The 24,124-nt window shown below is 30.2% G+C and overlaps 1 protein-coding gene across 1 annotated transcript in view; it reads right to left on the bottom strand.

Moving 5' to 3' along the window:
• Window positions 1-24,124, bottom strand: part of LOC112603773 (zinc finger protein 442-like) — an 88,315-nt gene that overhangs the window by 29,581 nt on the left and 34,610 nt on the right. The window contains exon 3 of the mRNA XM_025352509.1: window positions 13,314-13,367. Coding sequence (XP_025208294.1) covers window positions 13,314-13,367 — 54 coding nt within the window. The remainder of the gene's footprint in view (window positions 1-13,313; window positions 13,368-24,124) is intronic.

Genomic DNA, 24,124 nt, shown 5'->3' with positions numbered 1-24,124 from the left:
GAAAAATGGGTGTAATTAAAAAAAAAAAAAAAAACTAATTATTAGTTAAGTAGAAACTAAAACTGTAATGTATACGAACAATCATATTGTGTGTGTGGGATAACAATAAACTCGTTTACAATAATAATTATTAATGAGATAATGGTAATGAAATTGGTAGGTTTTATTGTTATATTAACTTCGGTATACACTTCCCATTACAGCTGAGAATCAGTAAAAAAAAAAAAACGATTTCTTTCTTATTCATGAATTCCTCATTACACTTGTTCTGTCGATAGTAAATTTTAATTTGCTACAATTATGAATCATGTTATTACTTGAATCGAAAACGATTAAATATATTTCAATACTCTTTCCGTTTAACATTATAATTATAATATAATCTTAGTGAAATTATGAGCATAATATTATATTGTTTTATAATGATGTACGTGTGTATGTGTGTTTTTTTTACTATGTTTAAAGAAGTAAAGACATGTTTTAAAATGAAGCAAATACTCCAATCTTCAACATTTTAGAGACAATTTTAATATTTTATAGTATATCTAAGACCAATAGCAATAATAGCTGTAGGAACTTAAAAGTTGCAATTTTCTTTAAATATCTTTTTTTACATTTTCTAAATATGATACATAATTTTAAAAATATTTTGTTTTTTTTTTTTTTCATAGACTTTTGAAATGTATTATAAACTTGTTTAGATTAAATATGACTTATATATTGTACAATTATTATTGTTTGTAATTAAAAAAACTTCGAAAAAATAGTACAAGTTTTTTCGTTAGATTAAAATAGCTAAACTTACGAAAATAAATTCATAAATTATCTGGTAGTTAAAAATGCATTACATACATTTTTATTTTTACCTATACTTCTACGGTTTCACAAATATATTTCTTACATCACCTGATTTTTAAAAAATATAATGCAAATTAATTCACATTATTTTTTTAATAAGCTTTGAATGAAACTTAACCTAACAATACTACTAAATCGTGATTTATTGTTTAGATGACATATATAGGCTAGCAGACGATCTCTATTTTAAATCATTTTTAACCATATTAAATGATTTGTCATGAAATTCAAACTTAACACACCCATTACAATAACCTACTCAATGACGAGGTATAATTAAACACCTACTATACAGCAGAATGACTTCTCGGGTTTTACAAGTAAATTTAAATATTCAAAATCACAATAATTTTTTTTTACAAATTATTTATTGAAATTCCAGTTGAACTCATAATTATAATTTTATATGTTATTTGATTTTAATATATTCATTGTTTGATTAATTTATTTTAAATCAATGCAAATTATTTCTATGGTAATATTGTAATACTCATGATATAGTGTATATTTATAATATCCAGTTTTAAGATGTTAATTAATTATGAAACACATAAGTTTAAAATTATTTTGGGTTTTTTTTTTTTGTCATTGTATTCGTAAATTTTATCTTTTAGAATTCGATTTAACGAATTGATGAGTTTATTAATCAATCGTAACGTATGTGGTCATGTGGAACCAGTTTTTAAATACATAAATACATGTGTGTTTAAATTTGATCAATTAATGTACTTCGAATATATTAACTATTGTCAGTTGATTGAGAAAACCATATTTGTCGAAAACTTCAAACCACTTGCCTCCATTGCCAAAAAAAAAAAAAAAAAAATAAAAAAATAAAGTGAAAAACTTCTTGTTAAAATTTCAAAAACTACGAGTCCCAAACTGGTTTTAAAATTAAAACCTATTAACCGATTGTTGAAACATCCCACCACTTTGTCATTTTAAATCGTTATGCCACGAGCATTTGAAAATACGAACATAATGTGTAATGAACAACACCAAAAAGTAGAAAGTATTTTAGGAAAATTATTTCTAATTGATAATTTATACAGTTTTATATTATATCGATACATCCATATTTGACTACTGGTTATATTATAGGACGTCGTATGTGTATAATATTACGCACTATAAATTGGTGGTATTTTAAAATTTGCAAGACATCCAATCTGTAGAATAATAATTTGTAGTTTATACTATAATATAGTGTGCAGCATTTTAAATGATTTTGAGATCGGTAAATATATTATGCTATTGTTTATGTCAAACTATAAACACTTATTAAAATATCGTATATGGGTACGAAAACAGCGCAGCAAAACGAATAATATAATATTTTCGGCGAATAATAAGAGCACATAAATAAAAATATAATGTAGTACGTTATATACCTACCTATAGTATATAACATAATAATATGAAACGCAGAGGAAATGTCGTAATTCATCCGAAGATCGGAACTTTGAGACAATCGGACGTTTTGACATTCGGGGCGTCATCCATTGTGTCCGCTCGGCACACAATAACACACATAATTACACGATTATTGCACCATTTTTTTTTTTTTTTCTTATTCTTATTGTTGTCGTGTCTTCGGATTTTGTTTTCGTTATTATTATTATTATTATTGTACTTATATATCTACTCGCGAGCGCGCGCGGTCTAACCCACGAACGAAAATGATTTTATTTCATTATTTTTATTCCTCATCCGACCGAGCTAGCCCACGCTCGTATGTGTATATTATGTATATATATATATATATATATACGATCCGCGCGAGAGTTCATTGTTCCCGGGACGCGCGTATATTATAATATACACTGCGCGCACACATATAACACGAGATATAAATATTCGTCAGATGTACCCATATACACCTGTGTGTCGTGTATGCATTATGGGTATATGTACCGTACACGGCATGTATATAGTCACTATATAGCGTACTACGTATAGTAATATAATGATACGTATACACGGCCGGGTACACGGAGCAGACGGCGCGATCCGACGTTATGAGACATATACGCGCACGGGCACTGCAGGTTAGGTATAGCATTATAATGTGTTGTGCAGAGGTACACCATGACCGAGGTATCCGCACGTCACGTGATATAGGGACCTACGATTATTATCACCGCGCAGGACCATTAAAATTGGGCTGTTGATATAATTATCACCGAGCTCGATCTACGTCGCGCGCGTGTGCCGATGATCTCGAAACGCGTAAACGCAACAGGTATATAGTGTAACATTGTCGAATTATATTATAATATGTATAGGTAGGTAACTATTACAAGAGATATGTGTATATTATATATATAAGCTGCCGAATAATATATGTTTTAATAGCGAAAACCACCGCAATGGGTCGAAGGATATCAGACCAAATTGGAATCAGGCGAAACGACATCTGCACGCGACCGATGCGTATATAATAACACACATAATATATATATATATATATATATATATATATTACAACGATATTGTGGCCTAGCCAAAGTATATATTAAACGCGTATGTAGGTATATAATATATATATATATAGTTAAGTATGCGAGTTTGCAATTGGTTCAACGCACGCACGTTTGATTATTATACGTTTTAAATGCTGTTTACAAGGTAACTTTTTAAAACCACCAATCGCTGTGTGTTCTGTGTATATCATACGATAATTATCAAATTAATAATAATGCGCTGCTATTATATACCTATATGTAATATCGTGCAGCTATATTATTTATTTCTTGGTTATTGAAAAAAAAAATAAATATTTAAAGATGTAGGTACGCAGGTTATCAATGTAAATTGTTATAATAATATTTAACACTAAAATACCTACTGGATCTCCCCGCATCGGGGAATGTCTGGTCATGCTACTTTTATGACTACAGTGTTATTATATTACATTATGTATGGTTAAATAAAATAAACGTAACTCGCGTGCTGGTGGTTTTTTTTTCTTTCTATTTTGTAGATTAACGAAACAAAAACATTTTTTTTATTGTAAAATATTATATCGAATTTGAAAATGCGCCAAGTATTGCATACAATGTCTAAACGTCTTATAGGTGCACCGTGTCTATACTATATACTGCGTACACATTGCGTATAATAATATATTAATATGTTGCTACGATAATATACAAACTCATTATTGCGTGCCACATTGTTTTAAATCGGATCGATTGCCAATTCAATTCAAACACGACTATACAGGCACAGCGTTTTATCGGATATTTACTATTTACACAGCGAACTATTTTGACGTTAAGGTCTTTGGCGACTGCGTATTATAGTAGTTGTAGTAGTTGGACGTGGGCAATCCAAAAAATTAAATTATGTATGTTGACCTATAATGTCAGAAACAAACGTGTACCTTGTTGGCTACCGTATTTTCTTTATTTATTTATTTTTTTCGTTATTATTATTACTTATTTATTATTTTTGTTAACACGTAACTGTGCGCGTCTATGGTGGGCGCGTTTCAAAACAACTGTTTAAATTGGACGTTTTGTCCGTAAATAAAATTCTTACACGCCTACAATTTGCATGCGCGCGAAACCCACTTACGACCTCAATTATAAAATAAAAACCAACTTTGTGGTGAAACATCATCGCATTTCATCGGGATAAACAAAAATACAATAACAACAGTGTACATTATAATTATGTAATTTGTCAAACGACTGCATACAACGTACAAAGTGAACGCGGAGGAAACCGAAGTCCAAAGACAAGCTGTACGAGGGTGGTGTGGGGGCTTGTTAAATTTAATAATTAAGTTGTTATTATTATTATCATTGTCACAGCGTCATTTTATATTCTCCCAACTGCAGTCTGTTACCTATACGGCTTTAATAGTATATACGTATACACACGGTTCACACGTGCGAGAATTATTTGAATCTATGACCGTAGATAATCGGAAACAGCAAGTAATCGTGACTTATCGCATTCCAAGTGATTGACTCGTGATATTGCGATTTCACATATTATGCGAGACGATCGCGCGAACATTATGATACGACGTATAACAGTTATATATATAAACGAGCATATTATTATTATTTATACACATGCATAGATGTATATGTGTATGTGTGTGATGTCTGTAAAACGTCGAATGTCCGATTTTAACGGCGGGCTCTTAAAGCTCTAAAATTAATCTCCAGGACATAATAAATTGCCGTCCCAACGAGCCTGACGTTAGATAATATATGTTTTATTTTTGAAAAAAGTAAAAAAAAAATATCAAATAGATGCGGGTGATAATATGCTAATAAGGAATAATTTCCAATCGTAAACGTCTACGTGAAACATCGGAGGCACTCAAATCTTGCCGTGCGGTATCTCAAATTGCGTATTAAAATGTGTCTCCGATGCATTTGTCCATTAGGTTTTCATTATTATTATTATTTCTGTCTTTTTTTTTTTGCATGCGTTCCGTCCGGATTTACATTCATGTCTTTTTATAACGATGTTTCCATGCCAATTTCATTTCAGATATAATTTCGAACGGAATTTTATTTCATTTCAGTGTATATACATATACATGATCGTTGCATATGACATTATTAGAATACACCGCATAATATTATAATAATATATTGTTGTATTTAAATGATTGTCAATTCTAAAAAACGCTGTACAGTAATGCAGGTTCACGATTTGTGTATTTATGGTTTTTCGTCTCCGGTAGTATAATTTGAATAAACGAACAAACGAGTTATGCCCTCTAAACGATAAAACACTGAAGCAGAGGAACAACAAAACGAAATAAAAATAATGAAAAAAAAAAAAGAAAATAACAAAAATGATAATAACGTAACTAGTCACCCGGGGCCCCTATAATTATTGTGTTTTTTCTCATTTAAATAATCTTCTGGACAAACAATTTTGGTTTTCGACCTTACTGTAATGAGCGCCGGATATGCGCGTGCGTTAATTTATTATAACTGCATAGCCAATAGCTATTATACATCTGTACGGTAATAACAATCGTGTAAAATAATTACAATAATAGTAATAGTCAAGTCACCAGTCACTCGTTTGCTCTTTTATCTGAGGATCCTGCAACATTATAAGTTCTGTAGTGCATATGGTTGACAGTAATTTACTCGACTCATACTATAATATGATATTGATTAGGAGGGAGATATCATTATATTCTAAAATTTTACGAGACATATTTTGGACTTTTAGACCACGGTAATAGTTATTAACACCGGGACCAGAAAATACGTTTCTATAAAATATCATATTCTCTTTAGGTAGCCAAAATTAAAATGACGTTTATTTGGTTTACTGAAATAATTTATGACCAGAGGGCGAATTATGAAACCGAAAAAATGTCACGTCGAAGCAATAGAAAAACGGTTTAGACAAAAATAATAATAATAACCAACTAGTAATAAAATGAAAATAATGTAAATATACGTTATAGGCCGAGGTGATTTCCTGCGGTGGCACTCGACCATTATCATAATTTCGTTACTTTTTCCTCCCCTCTCAAAAAAAAATAAAATATTTATAGGTGTAAACAATCAGTTTAAGTGGCGTAGGGCGACAATAATTTAGATCTCGGAAAACATGAGAATATCATATACAAAATACTAAAAAAAAAAAAATGAATTTATTTTTTTCCCCGCGTGTACCTACCTATTACGCTATACGCGCCACGTTACACCTTGACCCACACGCTTTTTGTAACCTGTAAATAATATACTCTTCTACGGAAAACTGGTTAACCATCATCATATTTTAATGTAGTATTACAATATTCGTATATTATAGGTATATATACTTAACTACATAATATGAAATGCGCGTGTATATAAGACAAACTAAAGTGTTCGATAGTTTCGCTCGAAAAATATATAACGCGTAACGATATAAATATACGAATACAATACAAATATGGGATTGCTTAATATTTATTTTTTTAGTCTATACTATATTGTATAATTATTATACCTACGTTTTGGACGTTTGTTAAACTTTTCGTCGATGCGTTTTGGAAGAATAGTTATTTTTATTTTGAAATGCCATTGACCGCCCACGACACTTTTTTTAATATTCATATATACCTATATAATATCTTTTCTCGAGACCGGTTCTCGCCGTTATGCTAAAATTTTTACCACAGTAATTATCCATCCGCACCGCGTTATGTTTATTAATAGTCGGCATGGTTGAAAAGCCGGGGGTATTGTTTTCGCTAAGCGCGTGCGGTGTAGGACGCCCACCGTCGGTGTACAACAGAAAAATTACAAACGTACCTACAAGTATAATTATTATTATACACATATTTGTAAAAATTGTACTACTCGTAAGGAATATGGTGGGAGGGGTGGAGGCAGTTTTTTTATCATCAAGGTCTTAACAGTTTTTTAAGCGTGAAAAATGATGAAAAATGTATTTATACATACTTAATTTAAGTAAAAAAAGAAATATATTTATATTTAATTTTTAATCTTAAATATTTATTTTGAATCATTATGTGCATTTAAAAAACTACAATCATTTATATGTAAGTTTTTGTAGTTTAAAACAATATATGTTAAAATTGGTTCATGTTGTAATAATATGCTGTTAGTTGTTGACGGTGATATTAAATAAACATTTTGAGATAAAATTAACTTGATTAGATTTGTACACTGATTCAAAAAGTATATAAGTATAATATGTATTTTATATTTATAAATTTATAATACCAAAAATATAATCGTTAATAAATATAATTAAACGGGTGCGTTACGTACAAAATTATCATTTCTTATAATAAACGGAATTTAGACATCGTATTATAAGGACTCTTAGATACCTATCTGTAACACGAAAAACATAAATAGGTTCATAAAAAAATATAGGATGACTATAATAATCTTCGGATGATTAAAATTTTTTAATCAAATTGTCGACTAAATTAAGTAAAACATATAAAATATTCAATTAATAAAAATCAAAAACACTTTTTATATATTATATATATATATATATATATATATATATATATATTAATATACTTATAATATTTGAATGTATCATAATATTATAATTTTAATTTTAAACATAATGGGCATTTTATTACAGTTTGACGAAAATACTATGAATAGTTTATGATAAATTAATTATAATTTAAGTAAATATGGGTACTTACATATTTTAGTTAAATTTCCCAAATTAAAATGTAAAATTAACACCATAACATCACATTTCTATTTTATAAATATATTAATAAGATCATTGAAATAAAGTAAAACAATTTTGAAAAATTAATTTAATTAATTATAAATTATTAAAAATACATTGACTGCCTATGGCAATGATTACATTCATGAGCTTCGATGAATTCTCAAAGCATATATTATTAATATATCGTGTACCGAGTACCTACATTGTTTTTTTACGGTTGAAAACATATTGCGATAGTACAAAAGATAAAAACAAAATTGAACCTAATATCCGTATAATATTTTAATTGCAATCAAATGCACTTAGATGTTGAACTATAATTATGTGTGATAAATAAGGCCATCTCATATTATTATGCTATCACCATACTATGGCAATATTTATTGCTTATTTTGCATTATTAATTATGATATTCTTAATTATAATCACGAATTTGCCCACCCGGGCAAAAGGATATCTGCAGTGCAAATGCGTGCATAATATAACATAACGGTCAATGGATTCCAGAAGTAGTATTATACATAATGAATATAAACAATATGATGTACAGTATAATGGTATATCATTATAATAATTATATTGATATAGGTAGTTCATTAGCGTGTATCTCTTTCGGTAATAAAATATAATGATTGACGTCTATGCGATACCTAGATTTTAATAAATAACAAATTGTACTTATTATCGAGTAAATGCTACGTACATTGATAGTAATTGGAAGGAGGAAGCTTATCTGAACTTAACCACCCAAAATAATTACCAGATTCATTCAAAAATATTTTTAATTTCCTTGTTCGGTGAATATTGCTTTACACGTAATATTGGGACGGTTTGTTAATGTTTAACACAATGAATTCTAGATTAGTCTATATTTTTCGTGTTAATATTTGTTATCTTTTGTCTATTGCATAACCCAATCTTATAAATAAAATAACTTTACCAGGTATACTAAAAGCGACCATTAAAAGTAGGTATTTAAAAAGGTAAAACAAATTTTTAATTATTTGATTTAACTTGTAAAAAAATATTGCATTGTTTGATTACTATTAACTTTCAATCACATGTTTTATGTATTAATATTGTTTATTATACAATTGGTATAATATTTATTATTAAAGGAATATAAATACCAATTTATACTATGAATAGGTTGAGTTATTATACAAATTTGTTTTTTTCTTTTAGAATTAATAGTTATATCTTAGTATTCATGTAAAAAATTAGTTCCTCTAAAATTTAAATTAATCTCCGTCTACGGCAGTTGCAATTGTATTTACCTATGACAATATTTAAACGACAGTACGCACGTTAAGAATATTTCGATGTTAAATATTCGTTGTAAATATTAAAATACGCTGCTTCCATATAGCTTTCAGCGATACGTCATAATCGTGATTCACTCGTTATACGCAGCACGCGCGTATAATACGTGTACAACAGGTCATACCTACAGGTGGTTCGTATAATAAATTGATACCATTGCAGCAACGAATGTCGTTTATCGTTAAAATCTCGCATCCGAATAATAATCATATCATTATAATAGATATGTCGTATTAAACACGTCTATAAGTCTCACTGCGAGGTCGTAAAAAATTGCCTATTTGTTTTTTTTAATAGACGAGTGTAGGTACTTACCACGCACAACGTAATTATTTGCACGTCGTATTAAATGTACATAAGTAATAAAATGTAAAAATAAAAAACAAACGATAATATGATATGTCACAAGCGTTTCCTGCAAATTACTCATACCATATTATTCGAACGTGGCGTACACGCTTATCCACATATACGCATCAACGACGCGAAACGGTTTGATGTATTTACCGTTTTTCCGCGAACGGATGCGGACACAAGGACGTACGAGCGCCTATATGGCTGTATAATAAAATACGCATGTACATACACGTTTCCTAATCGATTGTGCACGGCGTATAATACATATTATTTTATACAGGGCGTTTCGTGAATAATAACGTTATGTACAAAGTTAAACTTTCGACGCGCTGCAATGGTTTCCGTTGTGCAGTGTCATAATATTATTATCGTCACAACACGATTTGCAACAAACTCGCAGACCTACTCATTCGAAACGCTATAAAATATGTGCAATATTTTAATAAGACATCAGTTAAAAAATACTCATAGCCTGCGAACGAACCTGAACATTTTAAATTTTCAGAAATATACGTTTATAAATTTAATAGGTAATGGGTTAAACGTGTACTATTTATATAAATTAAATAGTAAAAAAAAAGCAACAATGAATAATGTGATAGGCGTCAAATAATACGAACATTTAGGTCCAACGAATTATATTATTAATTACATCTACACGAATCAATCGAAAAACCTGAATCTTACAGGTGTACAGCCTAGTATTATTTCGTCGACTTGTCGAAGAGCAAACATTTTTGTTCATCGGTTTTTTTTTTTTAATGAGGTTTGTACGAAAATTATCACGAATAAAGTAAAAAATAATTCTAAAGCTCATTTTGTATATTATAATATTGTATAAACACTCTTTCGAGTGTTCTTATTGGAAAATACTGTGAATAGTCTAAATATAAAATATTATTATACTTGTTGATGGCTGTATTCGGCATATTATATTTATTTTATAAGAAATAGAATTTAAATATTCATTGAAAATAATCTAAGACAAGAAAAAAACCAACTATAGATGATCGCATAAATATTTATTTAATTAATTGAAAAAAAAAACGTCGATATACCTAATAAAATTAAGAGCGATTGTTATTATAATAGTTTCGTATCGTTTATTTTAAGAATTCAAAGACATTTGAGGAAGAGGTTGAGCCCGAACCGCTCCTCACGAATAAAGCACATCCGCAATAAATACCTGTAGACAGTTTACTATAATGTGTACATATTTATGCAGTCTTTATTGAAACTACAAAATCGAATATTGTTATCAACACCACCCCACGGGCTTGTTAAGTTATAGCGCGACGCCGCAACGGATCGGGAAAAAAATGTTACTTTAACAGTGTACGCCTTTTGATCAATATACCCAATATAATAATATATCCATAGATTAAAATATATCATCGTTTAAAATCGTCAAGGATTATCGAGTCCGGTACACGATATCCTAGTCGTCACGCTAATGTATTTATATATATATATATATATATATATTATAATGAATACTATGTTATATTATATTATTATCATATATTATTTTAATACGCGAAAACTCGTTCGAGTCGTAAATGACACGCTTGTCTAGCGAGGTTTGAACGTATACTCCGATACTCGTAATGTGTTTTATTATATGGACGAGTTTTCCTCGTGGCGTCCTGTCGCCGGATCGGTCGCCACTATAATATTCCGACTTCGATAACTTTCGATGCGTCCGTAAATAATTGTAAATTGTAATACGAGTCCATACGCGTGGGTCGTCACTCGTCGCCTCCGGGCGCACGCGTCCGAAAAAAAAAATCGAAACGGCAGCCAATCGCGTCGCATTACACGATGACGGCGGTATCGTAATAAATATACACAGCCGCTGTCATTGTTATTTATAGACATTTTGGTTTTGGTTGTTTTTTTTTTTTGGTTTTTATTAACAAATAATATTACACATTATCATTATAATATTTATTATTTCACTGGGGCGAAACTGCTGTCGGTTGCCTCCGGACAGAGACCGCCGCCGCAACGGAGGCATCTTATTAATGATATTATCATCACTGTCCCGAATGACGTAAAATATATAATTTATATTACGTATACTTATAATACATATGTATTACATATACATTCACACACACACACACACAATGCGTAATATAATTATTTAAACATACGGAGTGATCCATTTAATTGACAAACTTTAAACATTATCAAACAAATTGGTTATTATAACGAACTATACTGCTTTTTTATTACTATTTAGTAATTTGAGTCATAGTGATTTATAGGTTTTGTAAGGTTTTTTTCTTTTATGGCAACGTTTATTTTTTATTTCATTGCTATTAAAAGATGCAGAATATTGTTCCTAAGATATTGATGTATAAACAAAAATGATCAAAATTTATTGAATAAAATGTTTTTATTATCAATAAACATTTCAAATTTAAGTCAGCGGAATAATACACCACAACTTTTGACAGGGTAACTCTCCCTATTTTACTCTGCTTTCATATACATTACTCACATACACAGATATACTGATTAGTAATTTCTACTTTGAGACTATAATCATAAAAACATTTTTTTTTTCATATTTTTCAACATTTTAACATTAAAAAAATGACTTGGATATTAATGTGGTCAAATGGATCACTCTGTACATATTATATATGTGCATGTTTATACGTTTATAACGGCGATAGTATTAATAAAACATAAAAAAAAATACAACTTTATAATCGAATCACATTATTATACGGCTGCTGCCGATAATTACAAAATTCGTTTATAAACGAGAAAAAACCCTTCGGTTACCTACGGGCGACGTGTTTTCAATTATTACCGTCCGAAATGTACCTATATAATATTATTTCGCCGACCACTATAGTAGTACCAATATAATAATACTTGATATACAAATATATATTATACATAACAGAGTCGTCATAAATCCGGTCGGTTGTCACCCTCAGCTGCTGCTGCTGCTGCTGCTACACGGCACGGCACTTAGGTCACTTCAGTCTAATAAGAGGTAGGTACCAAGTGGAGGAGGAATATTGTTTTTTATCTTTCTCGAAAAACTCTAATGGAAAACCGGTACGCTTAATCACGAATGTAATGTAATTTATATTTTACACACACACACACACACACACACACACACACACATACAAACATATTATGTGTATTACCTATATAATATGTAGGTATATTACTGTGTATATGAATATATCAGTTTTTATTCTTTTTTCACCACGGCAGTTAAAAAAAAAAAATCTCCACAGATATAATATCGTGTAATAACATATAAAGTATCGGTTTCCCCCCAGAACGCTTAATGATATCTGGATTCTAATCAATTCCCGCCGTCGCCTAGCGCGAACCGAATATTTAAATATTAATCGAACTACCCGCATTTGGTAAAACTGGTTTCTCCGCGGGATTTGTCTATTCAATAATAATAACAATATAAAACTATTATAAAAAATAACCACGACGCGATTTATATCATTATAATAATATTATTGTTATTATTATATTATTATTATCATTGTAATAATAATAATTATAATTAATATTAAATGTTTTACCTTGTTCGCCGCGTTGCAGTACCAAGTAGATTTATGATCCATGCCGGTGCCCATCTGTAACAAGCAAGATACGAACGATTTTAATCTCATGTAAGTACACACATTTAATAATTCGTCCGCAAACATTCGCCATTAAATATATTAGATACATTATTTTAGAAACAGGTATAAGCATTTATTTATTACAAATAAGTAAAACAAGACAATCTGTACAATTTTATTATTAATTATGATGATATCCACTTGTATAAGAGGAGTAATTGGCATGAAGAGGAAATCGCCCATTAGTAACATCTCATTAAATTATTTTATTTATTAGTTTAATAAATTACGATCCCAGTTGCGTTTTAGCAGACGAAAACAGTTATCAAGAATAAAAAGAAAGGTCGTATTTATAATTGAACTGTTAGAGTGAGAAATTAATTTGGAATGAAAACGTAAGTATTTTTATTTTTGTAGGTATTCGTATAAAATATTATTATGCGTTAGCATAAACATTTCGTAACCAAATATTCGATAGACCAACTAGAATTTTTTCAAAGGTAATTTAGATAATATGTGTTTGTTCTAAAACTATTCTAGAGCATTTTATTTTGAATATAAAGCATGTTTTCGGAATTATAATAGGACTGAAAAACAGAGGTATGACGTCTAATTTATCATCATTCATCGTTTTTCCTTCACCTCAACAATAACTTGTATCATATTTTCCACCATCGTCTATTATTTTGTTTAATGACCTATCATCACCATCATAAACTTTATTATTAAATGAACTGTATTTGGACACTCATTACTCGTCGTCATAAGGTAGGTATTAGGTATACATTATACGTACCTATATCGTATAATATACATTGCTTTATCGCTGAAATAATGATATCGTCGTAGAGTATCATATAGATACGATTAATATATGTAACGAGATATCTCATAACGCCCGGGGTGCCTAATTCGAAATATATAATATACGATTTTAAAGAAAATCCAAAGTACATAATATTACGAATTAAACAAGTCAAGTAATAACAGAAAAACTACAGCAAAGTGTAGGTATAAGTATTATTATACGTTTACATTGTATTATAATAGCAGTATCGGGATCAATCAATCCTTAACCGGTTTTCTCATACCGAAATTACATCCTTGAGTAAGATTATCGTTACTTATTATTAAATTGAGAAATAAACATATATTGATTTATCCGTTTGTCACTATAATCATAATCAATGTGTACAAGCGGTAACTATGGTATTCCAATAATTCCTATAATTAATTCTTACGGTTTTGTATAAACCGACCAGTTAATTGGCATTAATGCCAATAAAACCGAATCGTTTATTAAAAATTATTAATTTGAAATTAATTTGTTATGATAAATGATTCAACTATATTTTTTCCTGGATAACTCGTGTTTAGATGTTATTATTTCATCAACTGTCATATTTTTCTAAATTAATTTTAAAAGATGTTTTTTTTTTTTTTAATTTATTTACCAACTAAGTAGTTTTAGCTAGTTGGTGTACTATAATAATATGGAAAGGACTAGATGTTATTCAACACTAAATAATTAAAAAAATATCATATTCCTTTCATGTTTTTTGACTCAATAACAAAATTCCTCAAATATCTTAAAAATGTTACAGCCACACTAGCTATTATACACATAGGAAATGAATTTAAATATATTATAATATATATATATATATATGACGTATTAATAACAAACGTGAGTGCGATGTAAACGTATAATTAAACTAGCTATGCATACGATAATAATACGGCAACAATATACCTATTTTACGATAATAAATCGACTCATCGTTCGCCTGGCGGCAAACCATTCAATTACCAACCAATAAATTGTTTTGCAACGCGCGTTTATTTTGCTGGCGGCTTTTCAAAAATACCAAAATCCGTCAACTATATATTACATATTACCACGTAAAATAAACTTCACGGAATCAGCGTGCTTTCTTTCAGTTTTTTTCCTTTTCAGTGATTTTTTTTTCACTTCCCTGGAGATAAACAAGCCATTACTGCAATATAATATGAAGGTAAGGTGTTAATTTCTCGCACTACCCATGCGGACGGACGTACAAACACGTGTGGCGTCGGCATTCGTTCAAACACTACACTGCTGCATCAATGACACAAACGATACAACTATAATAACAATAATCGAATGTCGGCAGAAAACAGTCATCTTGTTTTTTTCTCCATATTTTATAATATGTCTCGTATTATACCCGCTATTTGTTTACCAACCAGCACGGCTCACGCGGTTTTCACCGCATAATATATTATACCAGGTTGACAATACAGGATGATAGTTTTTGCTTACTATATCGTCTCATAGCATTAACTTCTTTAGAACATTTCGTTACCAATTTGAGTTTTTTTTTAATAACGGTGTATGAAATCAATATGAACATTTATACCACAAAAGTATAGTCGTATACTTAAGAAGACATCGCAATCTGTGCATGACATATTGAACGCACCTTACTAACAATACTAACACGCGCATAACATACAACAATTTAGCGATTTCAATTCTGTGCTCTCGTTTTAAATATTCGAGTGAATCGATCATTATCAAATTTAAAAGTGAGGACATTGTCTGTGTTCAGTTTTTGAGTTTTTGCGGTACTTTCATTTTTAAACAAGTTATTAGTATGTAAGACATTGATGTTTAAAAATGCTCATACAATTAAATATGCGGATAAAGAGTACGATGTCCTCTTGAACTTGAAAGATATTTACAGTTTACTCGGTTTAGATGAGCGGAACAAAATGTTGAAAAAATATAAATTCTTAGCAGTATAAATACTAAAAACACAAAATGCAATAATAACTTTCATATTTTTAAAAATTTGAAATTTGAAAAAATGTTCGAAAAAGTTAACATTTTTCGAGATATAACTAGAGTTTACTGTCAAAAGAATCACCCTGTATATTTTTAATATGTACAGTGTATAAGTATTTAGTGTGCACGTACACGCTGACACACACGTACGGGCGCGCTTGCATAGATAAGATAGGCGAAGAGGACACGTCAATATATACACATACACCGCACGAATCGTTCGGGAAAGTGGTCCCCACAGATCAAATATTTACTCAAAGAAACCCGTTTTTTCCGACTTTTTTTTTTTTATCATATAGGTACCGAGAATGAAAACAACAGCTAAAACGAATAGGCCACATATATAATATATTGTATTATATACGTGCGAGTTATGAGATCACCTCGGGAGCCACTATACATAATACAGGTGTCTATCACTATATTATGCGTTGTTGAGTTTTCATTTTTAATAATTGTGTGCATCAGCACGTCATTTATTGTGATTATTATTTTCGTACACATCATTATAATACATCATTATTACAGCTGTGGCTCCCATTCTTATAGATTATAAAATATAGATTTGTCAATACGGATTTGTTTTTTCTATAATAAATTACATTTTTTAATTTAGATTTAAAATTTTTTTATTCAATCTTATAAATTATAATACGTTTGTAGAGTTAGTCATCGAAGTGTCTAAATCGTTGCTTTAACTTTTTATTCTAAGCTCGTACGTAAGCCTTTTTTACCGTTGTGCTTTTATATTTCGCAAGTTCTGACAGTATATAAAAACAACAAAGTGGGTTTTATACGTGGGAAAGTGGTGGCAAACAATTTACCGATATTCAAAGAACTTGAGTGCGTCATACTTTTACGTGTAATGTTATAAATATAATTATGTATGTTAGGATGAACTAAGAAAACATAATTCTCTATTCTTATAACCATACTTGGTCGCAGAGAAATTCATACGTTAAAATCATGATGTGTACATATAAAGGTATAACGATGTCCTGCATGTAGTCACAAAAATAATATCATAAAAACAAACGAAAGTATAATTATTTAGCGTAAGTACTCGTTGATTGATGAGCGTATATTATATTATTATCTGTAAATATCAATTGGTGTACATATCGGACGAATAGTGAGATAAAATCCGTTCACGTATACAAAAAAAAAATTTGTAAACCATCAAAAATCAAAATCATTAAAGTGTTTATATTTCAATATTATGACTCTCCTCGTAACTAGAAAATATAAATAATAATATATGAAACTACATTAGTCTTTCTTTTGCGGAGTAAACTATATTGATACCGTAGTCGTACCGTGCCGGACAACATGACATTATATTATGACATATTCAGCGTGTGTTCAGTTTTTAATAACAACAAATAATACGAAAATGAGCTTATTACAATAATTTTATATCGTATTATTAATATAGTAGCTAAGCGAACGAAGTGAGATTATCAGCAATACTGTAACTATACACCGCACACGGTCAAATATTACGCGTGACAGCGTCGTCCACTCCGGTGCGGGTAATCGTGTTTACTTTTTCGATTAAATATTTTATATTTTCTAATATCGCGGTGACGTTGTGCATGTTATACCTATACCTACATACGTATAGGTGCATTCGTACGTCGTAATATACCTATGTTTATAAATGTATGGCTGTCGTCGTCTACGTCGTGCGCATCAAACTATTATAATAGGTATACGTATAATATTTACCGCTATATATATATATATATATATATATATAAATAGGTGCGGGAAAGCGGTTGGGTGGGAGGAGGGTGCACACACAACCTAGTTGTGGTTGCGGTAACCGACTGGCGACTGCACTATATACACACACACACACACACATATATATATATACAGTACAATATAACGTAGGTATATTATATTCTCGGACTATATAATTTTTTATCCGTTGCCCGCGCCGTTATAATATATATATATATATTATATGTATGTGTGTATTATGTACAGGTATACACGCGTAAGCCGTAAATACCGACGCGGCGGGTACATGTGTGTATCATAATATTGTATTATATAATGTTAACACAAGCACGCGAACCGTTTAAGACGTTCCTATGTGCGTACATGTTATATGCGCTATATCGTGCAACTATATATATATATATATATAGCGCGCACGCGCGCGAGCGATCCGCATAAACAATGCGAGACCCAGTTTACGCGTGACTGAACCGTCCGGAGACTTGAATGATCAGCTCGTTTTATTATTATTATTATTTTGCGCCAAGTCTTCGCGCACATGGTACGATCCGTGCGCGTGTGTACGTAGGATATACGTATACGTACACTGCGAATCCGACGACTGTCGCGTTTGCGTTCGCACGCGGTCATTGTCGGCGTATCGCGCGTAGATACACGACTGCTGCGGCGCGTTTGCTTTTGCGCCGTCCGTTGAGGGAGGTCGCCAAAAACAATAGGCAACGGCCGTTTCGCCCGGCCGAGTATAATGTGTATACCTCTTACGTGCCCACAATATACCTATCGTCGTGTACCGCGCGGTGTGCCTACGTGATGGCCTACAACGACATGCTCGTCGGGTATAGTCCACTGCGAAAGTTATCGACGTGATAACATAATATAAACCGCACGATAGTATATTATTATGTTATATTTATATCTGATATGGTATACTGAACGCACGCACTACGACGACTTTGATGTGTATAATATACCTACATAAATATACATTATTACCTATATGATATTGTAACACGGATTCGGCGTTAGACGAGGATTTGACGGCCGAACAGCAATACGCTGTTCAATACGACGTGCTGCTCGGGAAAGGGTGTTAAAGATGCGAATAAAACAGGAAGAATTATAAATAATTACAATTATAACGATGTCGCTGATATTTTTCTACTGACCAAATTTAGGTAATTAGCTTTTGATAACGATTTCCTTTACTGTATGTCCCTATACCTATAAGTATATCGCGTTTTAAATCATAACGTTACAGAGAGGTTCCATAATTTATTTTTAAGATCTTATTATATTAAAAATACGTACATAATTTAATACTCATACCAATAAATATACCCATTGTGACCATTGTGTACACATAATATTAGTATATGAACGTGTATGTATCTACTCGTATTATGTATTGCGCAAAGATCTAAGTACATAATAACATATTCTAGTTAAAACTAGACGATTGAGAATCGGCTGAAACATATAATATAATATAAGTATGTATTTACTTTGTGTACCGTTTTGATTGGTTATCGAGTGACTCCACATTCTTTCATTGTTACTACTTATAGACCATGACTTATGAATAGCTGTATATGTTAAGTTAGAGCGAAGTGAAATAATTGTAAATTTATGTTGTAATACATATTCATGTAAAATATCGATAGTTATAACTTATGAGTACCTACACGTGATTACATGGAGCAATTTTATAAAAGTTAATTTAGAAAAATGAAAACAATTAGTCTTTGTAATTTATTTCTGAAAATCCTTGTTTAATAATAGAGTACGAACATTGAACTATATATTTTAAGTAGATAACAATATTTTAAAATTTACGCAGACCACAATATGACAATAATTTTAATTGTATTTTTAATTATATTTAAATGATTAATTTATAACTGACCCACTTCAATAATTTGCAGTATGACACATTTCTCAAATATCTGAAAGAATGTATTTATTTTTTATTGTCGAACTTTATGTGCTTGAAAATTATGTAAGAAAATGTGAACTTAATGCGAATTACTTTGTTGGCAACAAGCTATATGATCGTTGACCACATAAACTATATAATAAAAATAATATTATGTTAAATTATTATTTAATATCCACTGATGACGTAGATACTATGCATTTAATTGGTGTATCACACTGTATTGTCTAAGTTACACTCCGCCGTGCTGACAGCTAGAGTGTTTATACTTAATACGTATTTCAGATTTCTATAGGGTACAATGTACTTTACATCATTATTTCATGTAGTCAATACATTGTGTATATATTATTATAAAATATAATAAAACAAGTACGCAGAGTAGTTGAATCGTGTATGTATATATATACACGAATAATCTATTGAAGAATAATTGTTATTCTAGATACAATGTTAAACTTCTATCGTGAATTACAACTGCAATGGCATATCACATATACACATACTATGTATGTATTTTGAACGACGAGTAGGCAATATATAATAATAATATTAATGAAAAACATGAATCGTACGCGAATTTTTTTCCAATACATGAACACTAATAATATCATAACAATGCAACCAAACGAATTATTTATACATATTTCAAATGCATTAAATAAAAATAATACGAAATTCAAAAAGAATCTATAAATTTCAAAACTGTATAGCTATTTAACATTAAAATTTAAAATCCAAGTATGGAAAATCACACACCTATTGCAGGATTCTGGATTTTTGTATGTGTCAGAAATTGAGTCTTATTCCTAAATTGAAAATATTCAATACTATGATACTGACTAATAAATTTAAACTGGCATTGAGACACTGCAACAGTAAACACACTTGATAAAAACAGACAGATTGCTGATATCTATATTCAAAACCATATTTAAACAGAATATGTCTATATTATGTTCGAAGAAGATTGACAAATCTTAGAAATTTGTTATTTTATATAATATACTTTAATAAATATTGAATACCAAGTACTACTAGCAAAATATATTTATGTTACTGAATATTTTCAAAAAATAACAACCAAGGCTTATTGTTTAATAAAAATAAAAAATAAATAAAGAAGCTATTATAATTGGTTTTATATCAGCATACAATAATATTTTATTAAAGACAATGGTATCTGTAGCATAATTTAGAGTGTAGGCCGAAAATAACGTTGAATAATAATTTCTTTTTAAATCAACCATCACGAGAGCAGCGAAAGCGCCGAAAGCTACATAGGACAGATATAACGAGATTATATTATTCTATGTATTACAAAAACCAAAAACCATATCACATTTAAAAGTATAAAACTATGAAATAAGAAATTTTCTATATATTATAATATTATATAATAATTTCTTAGTTATACAATTTTAAATTCGCTTAAATAAAGCTACTATAACTAACAAAAAATAAAAAATAAACGTTAGCAATGTTTTGGACCACATTAAAAAAAAATTAAAAATAAACATTAATTTCCGAACCATAAACCTATTTTTATTAATTTAAAATAATATAATAACGATATCAAAAGTTTGACAAATGCACGTTATAAAAATTAAAAATGTATACGGAGTTGCATAATTTAAGTGAATCTCAAAAGCGCGAACCATCAAATTATTATTTACTACCTAAAACACTTGACAATTTTACATCAGGTAACTGATAGGCTAATGTCATTGCTCTAATAATTTTGTTTACAATTAGTCATCACTCATCGTTATGATTAGAATATAAAATTGCACATAGATTACTAAAGCAAACGCATACAAATATAAGAAAATATTTCTGAAATTGTTCATTATAATATGTCAACAGTATAATTGTAGAATATCTATTGTTGTTACAGCTATAATTAATATTTATTTCACGGCGTGTATTGTTTTAAATTATTTTTCAATCTACTAGAATACTTCAAGTGCGAGCACCGACATTTATAGATATATACCTACATTGTTCATCACGAATGCAATAACAACTGTTGCCATTTTTTAAATTGATAAATAAATTAATGTAGAATATTTAATAACAAATAAAATAACAGACATATTTTGTATACATATAGTATTATATCAAAATAATGAGTACCGTAAATGGCTCAATTTATTTACAATAACTATAATAATACCATAAAAAGTTATTATTATTATTATTATTATTATTATGCACACTCAAAATTATTGAAAAACATATTTAATCGTATACAAAAAAATACGAAAATCGAAAAATCTTCAGAATTTGGGTGAATTTTAACAGTGAAACAAAATAATAAAAATAATTACGCACTTTATTATGTACATTTTCGGTTTTCTCTAAATCCTGACATCGCGAAACAAACGATTTGTGTCCAATCAAGCAGTTCCCTCCCGTTAAGTTTTCAAACGAATAACGCATAATACGCACAATCCCTGATCAACATACTAATAATATTGTTATATGCGTACATATTACACACGTGTTCCGCGGCGGTCCCGGGATGATGGCGGGGGCGTTGATTTTCACGAGACCGAAAAGCGGTTCGTTTCTAAATAATATGATCATAATGTGTATTATTATGTTGCGCGATGATATAATGTTAAACGGGAACGCCGATTTTCGGTGTTGTGCGTGTCATGTGTTACAAATATTTTACGTGTATACGATGACACGGACTGTTGCCGAGACACCGTCAAAGGTCGGCCGCCGGTTCGTCCGGTACAATAATAATTAACGATATAAGACTCGTCGGATCGACGTGTTACGTAAACACCGAAGACGACTGTCACGCGAATCGGTCGGCATCTGGCGTTCATCAACACTTCAACCCCTTTTTATTGCCACCGATTTTTCAAACTGTCGACACTAAACAGCCGGTACGAAATAAAATAATTATAATATATACTGTAATACGTGTGCGTGTGTATTATAGCTGTCACACGCGCGTAGTATAATATATTAATATATTATGTTAAGATTATAAGAGGGCGGACGAGACGTTTTGTTGTAATGATTGAGGCGTAATGCGATATTGTATATTATACACACACATATAGGTAGCTACTAATTATTTTGTTTTAGAATACAGATTCGGTCGGGAATACAGCTATAATTGAGCACTTTCACGCCGCGCCTGCTGTAAAACTCGCAACTCCATAAACGCTACTTGAATTCAGTGTTCGGGACTTCGCGTAACATCCATGTGAACGTAGAAAAATTAAACAACGTGATAATAACATGTATACGAATACGTTTAGGACCATATAGAATTCAAATGCGAAATATTGTTTTTACGTTTTAGCATATTATGTCAAGATGTTATAACTTATAATAAGGTATAATACTCGCCTATTTGTGAATGAAAATAATAAAATCAATTTTATTTGACAGATTAAAACCACATCAAGCACCTATTGACGGAGTATTTAAGTCTCAATTATAATACAACGCATGTTACGATTGCTGCGAAATATTTTTTTAACATTTAAATATATATATATAGGTATATATATATATATATTATAGGGCAATCGGTTTCTAGGGAATCAAAAATCTTTTCTGAAAATTAACATCCAAATAATATAATAATTATTTTTCACTCTAATACGACATTAAATAATATTCACAATCACAAAAACTATAAGTATTTTAATTGTATAATTTACTGTATATAGTAGTACTCTAAAATTTTTTATCGTAAAGCCCGCGTAAACATTGCATAGTAGATTTCTTAAAATATATAAAAGTATACAAAAACGTAATAGGAATCAATATGATACTCTAATATACTTTCACCTATTATTCCTATAAGCATCATATTATATGCAATATATAGCAGTATACTATGTTATTCTTTCCTCTCTGCAGCTCTCTGTCACCGCTAAGGCGAGACAACTAGTGTATAATGATCGATAAATCTTTCAACGTATCGGTAAATTACGCAGCCTCTGGCGATAATTCAATCGGGGCGGGTGAGGTGGAAAAAAAAGTGAAAAAGGGGGTATACGCACGTGGTTGATTTATTCGGCCGGCAGTGCACTTTTACGAAACTGGATTATATACGCGAGTGTCTATACATATACTGTATACTGTCATCGACCGGTTTGTAAAATTTCATATCGTTATTATTTCAGAGTTCAGACCAATGCAGCAGGGTAAGTAGTAGATATTACACATACCTATATAGGTACGAGTAAGAATATTATATTATACATATTATATAAATCTTTTACGAGAGGT

This window comes from Melanaphis sacchari, unplaced genomic scaffold (genome assembly GCF_002803265.2).
Source record: "Melanaphis sacchari strain LSU unplaced genomic scaffold, SCAv2.0 Contig1112_pilon_pilon, whole genome shotgun sequence".
NCBI classification, from domain to species: domain Eukaryota; kingdom Metazoa; phylum Arthropoda; class Insecta; order Hemiptera; family Aphididae; genus Melanaphis; species Melanaphis sacchari.
Note: the sequence above shows the minus strand (reverse complement) of the source record. Positions and strands in the feature narration are given on the sequence as shown.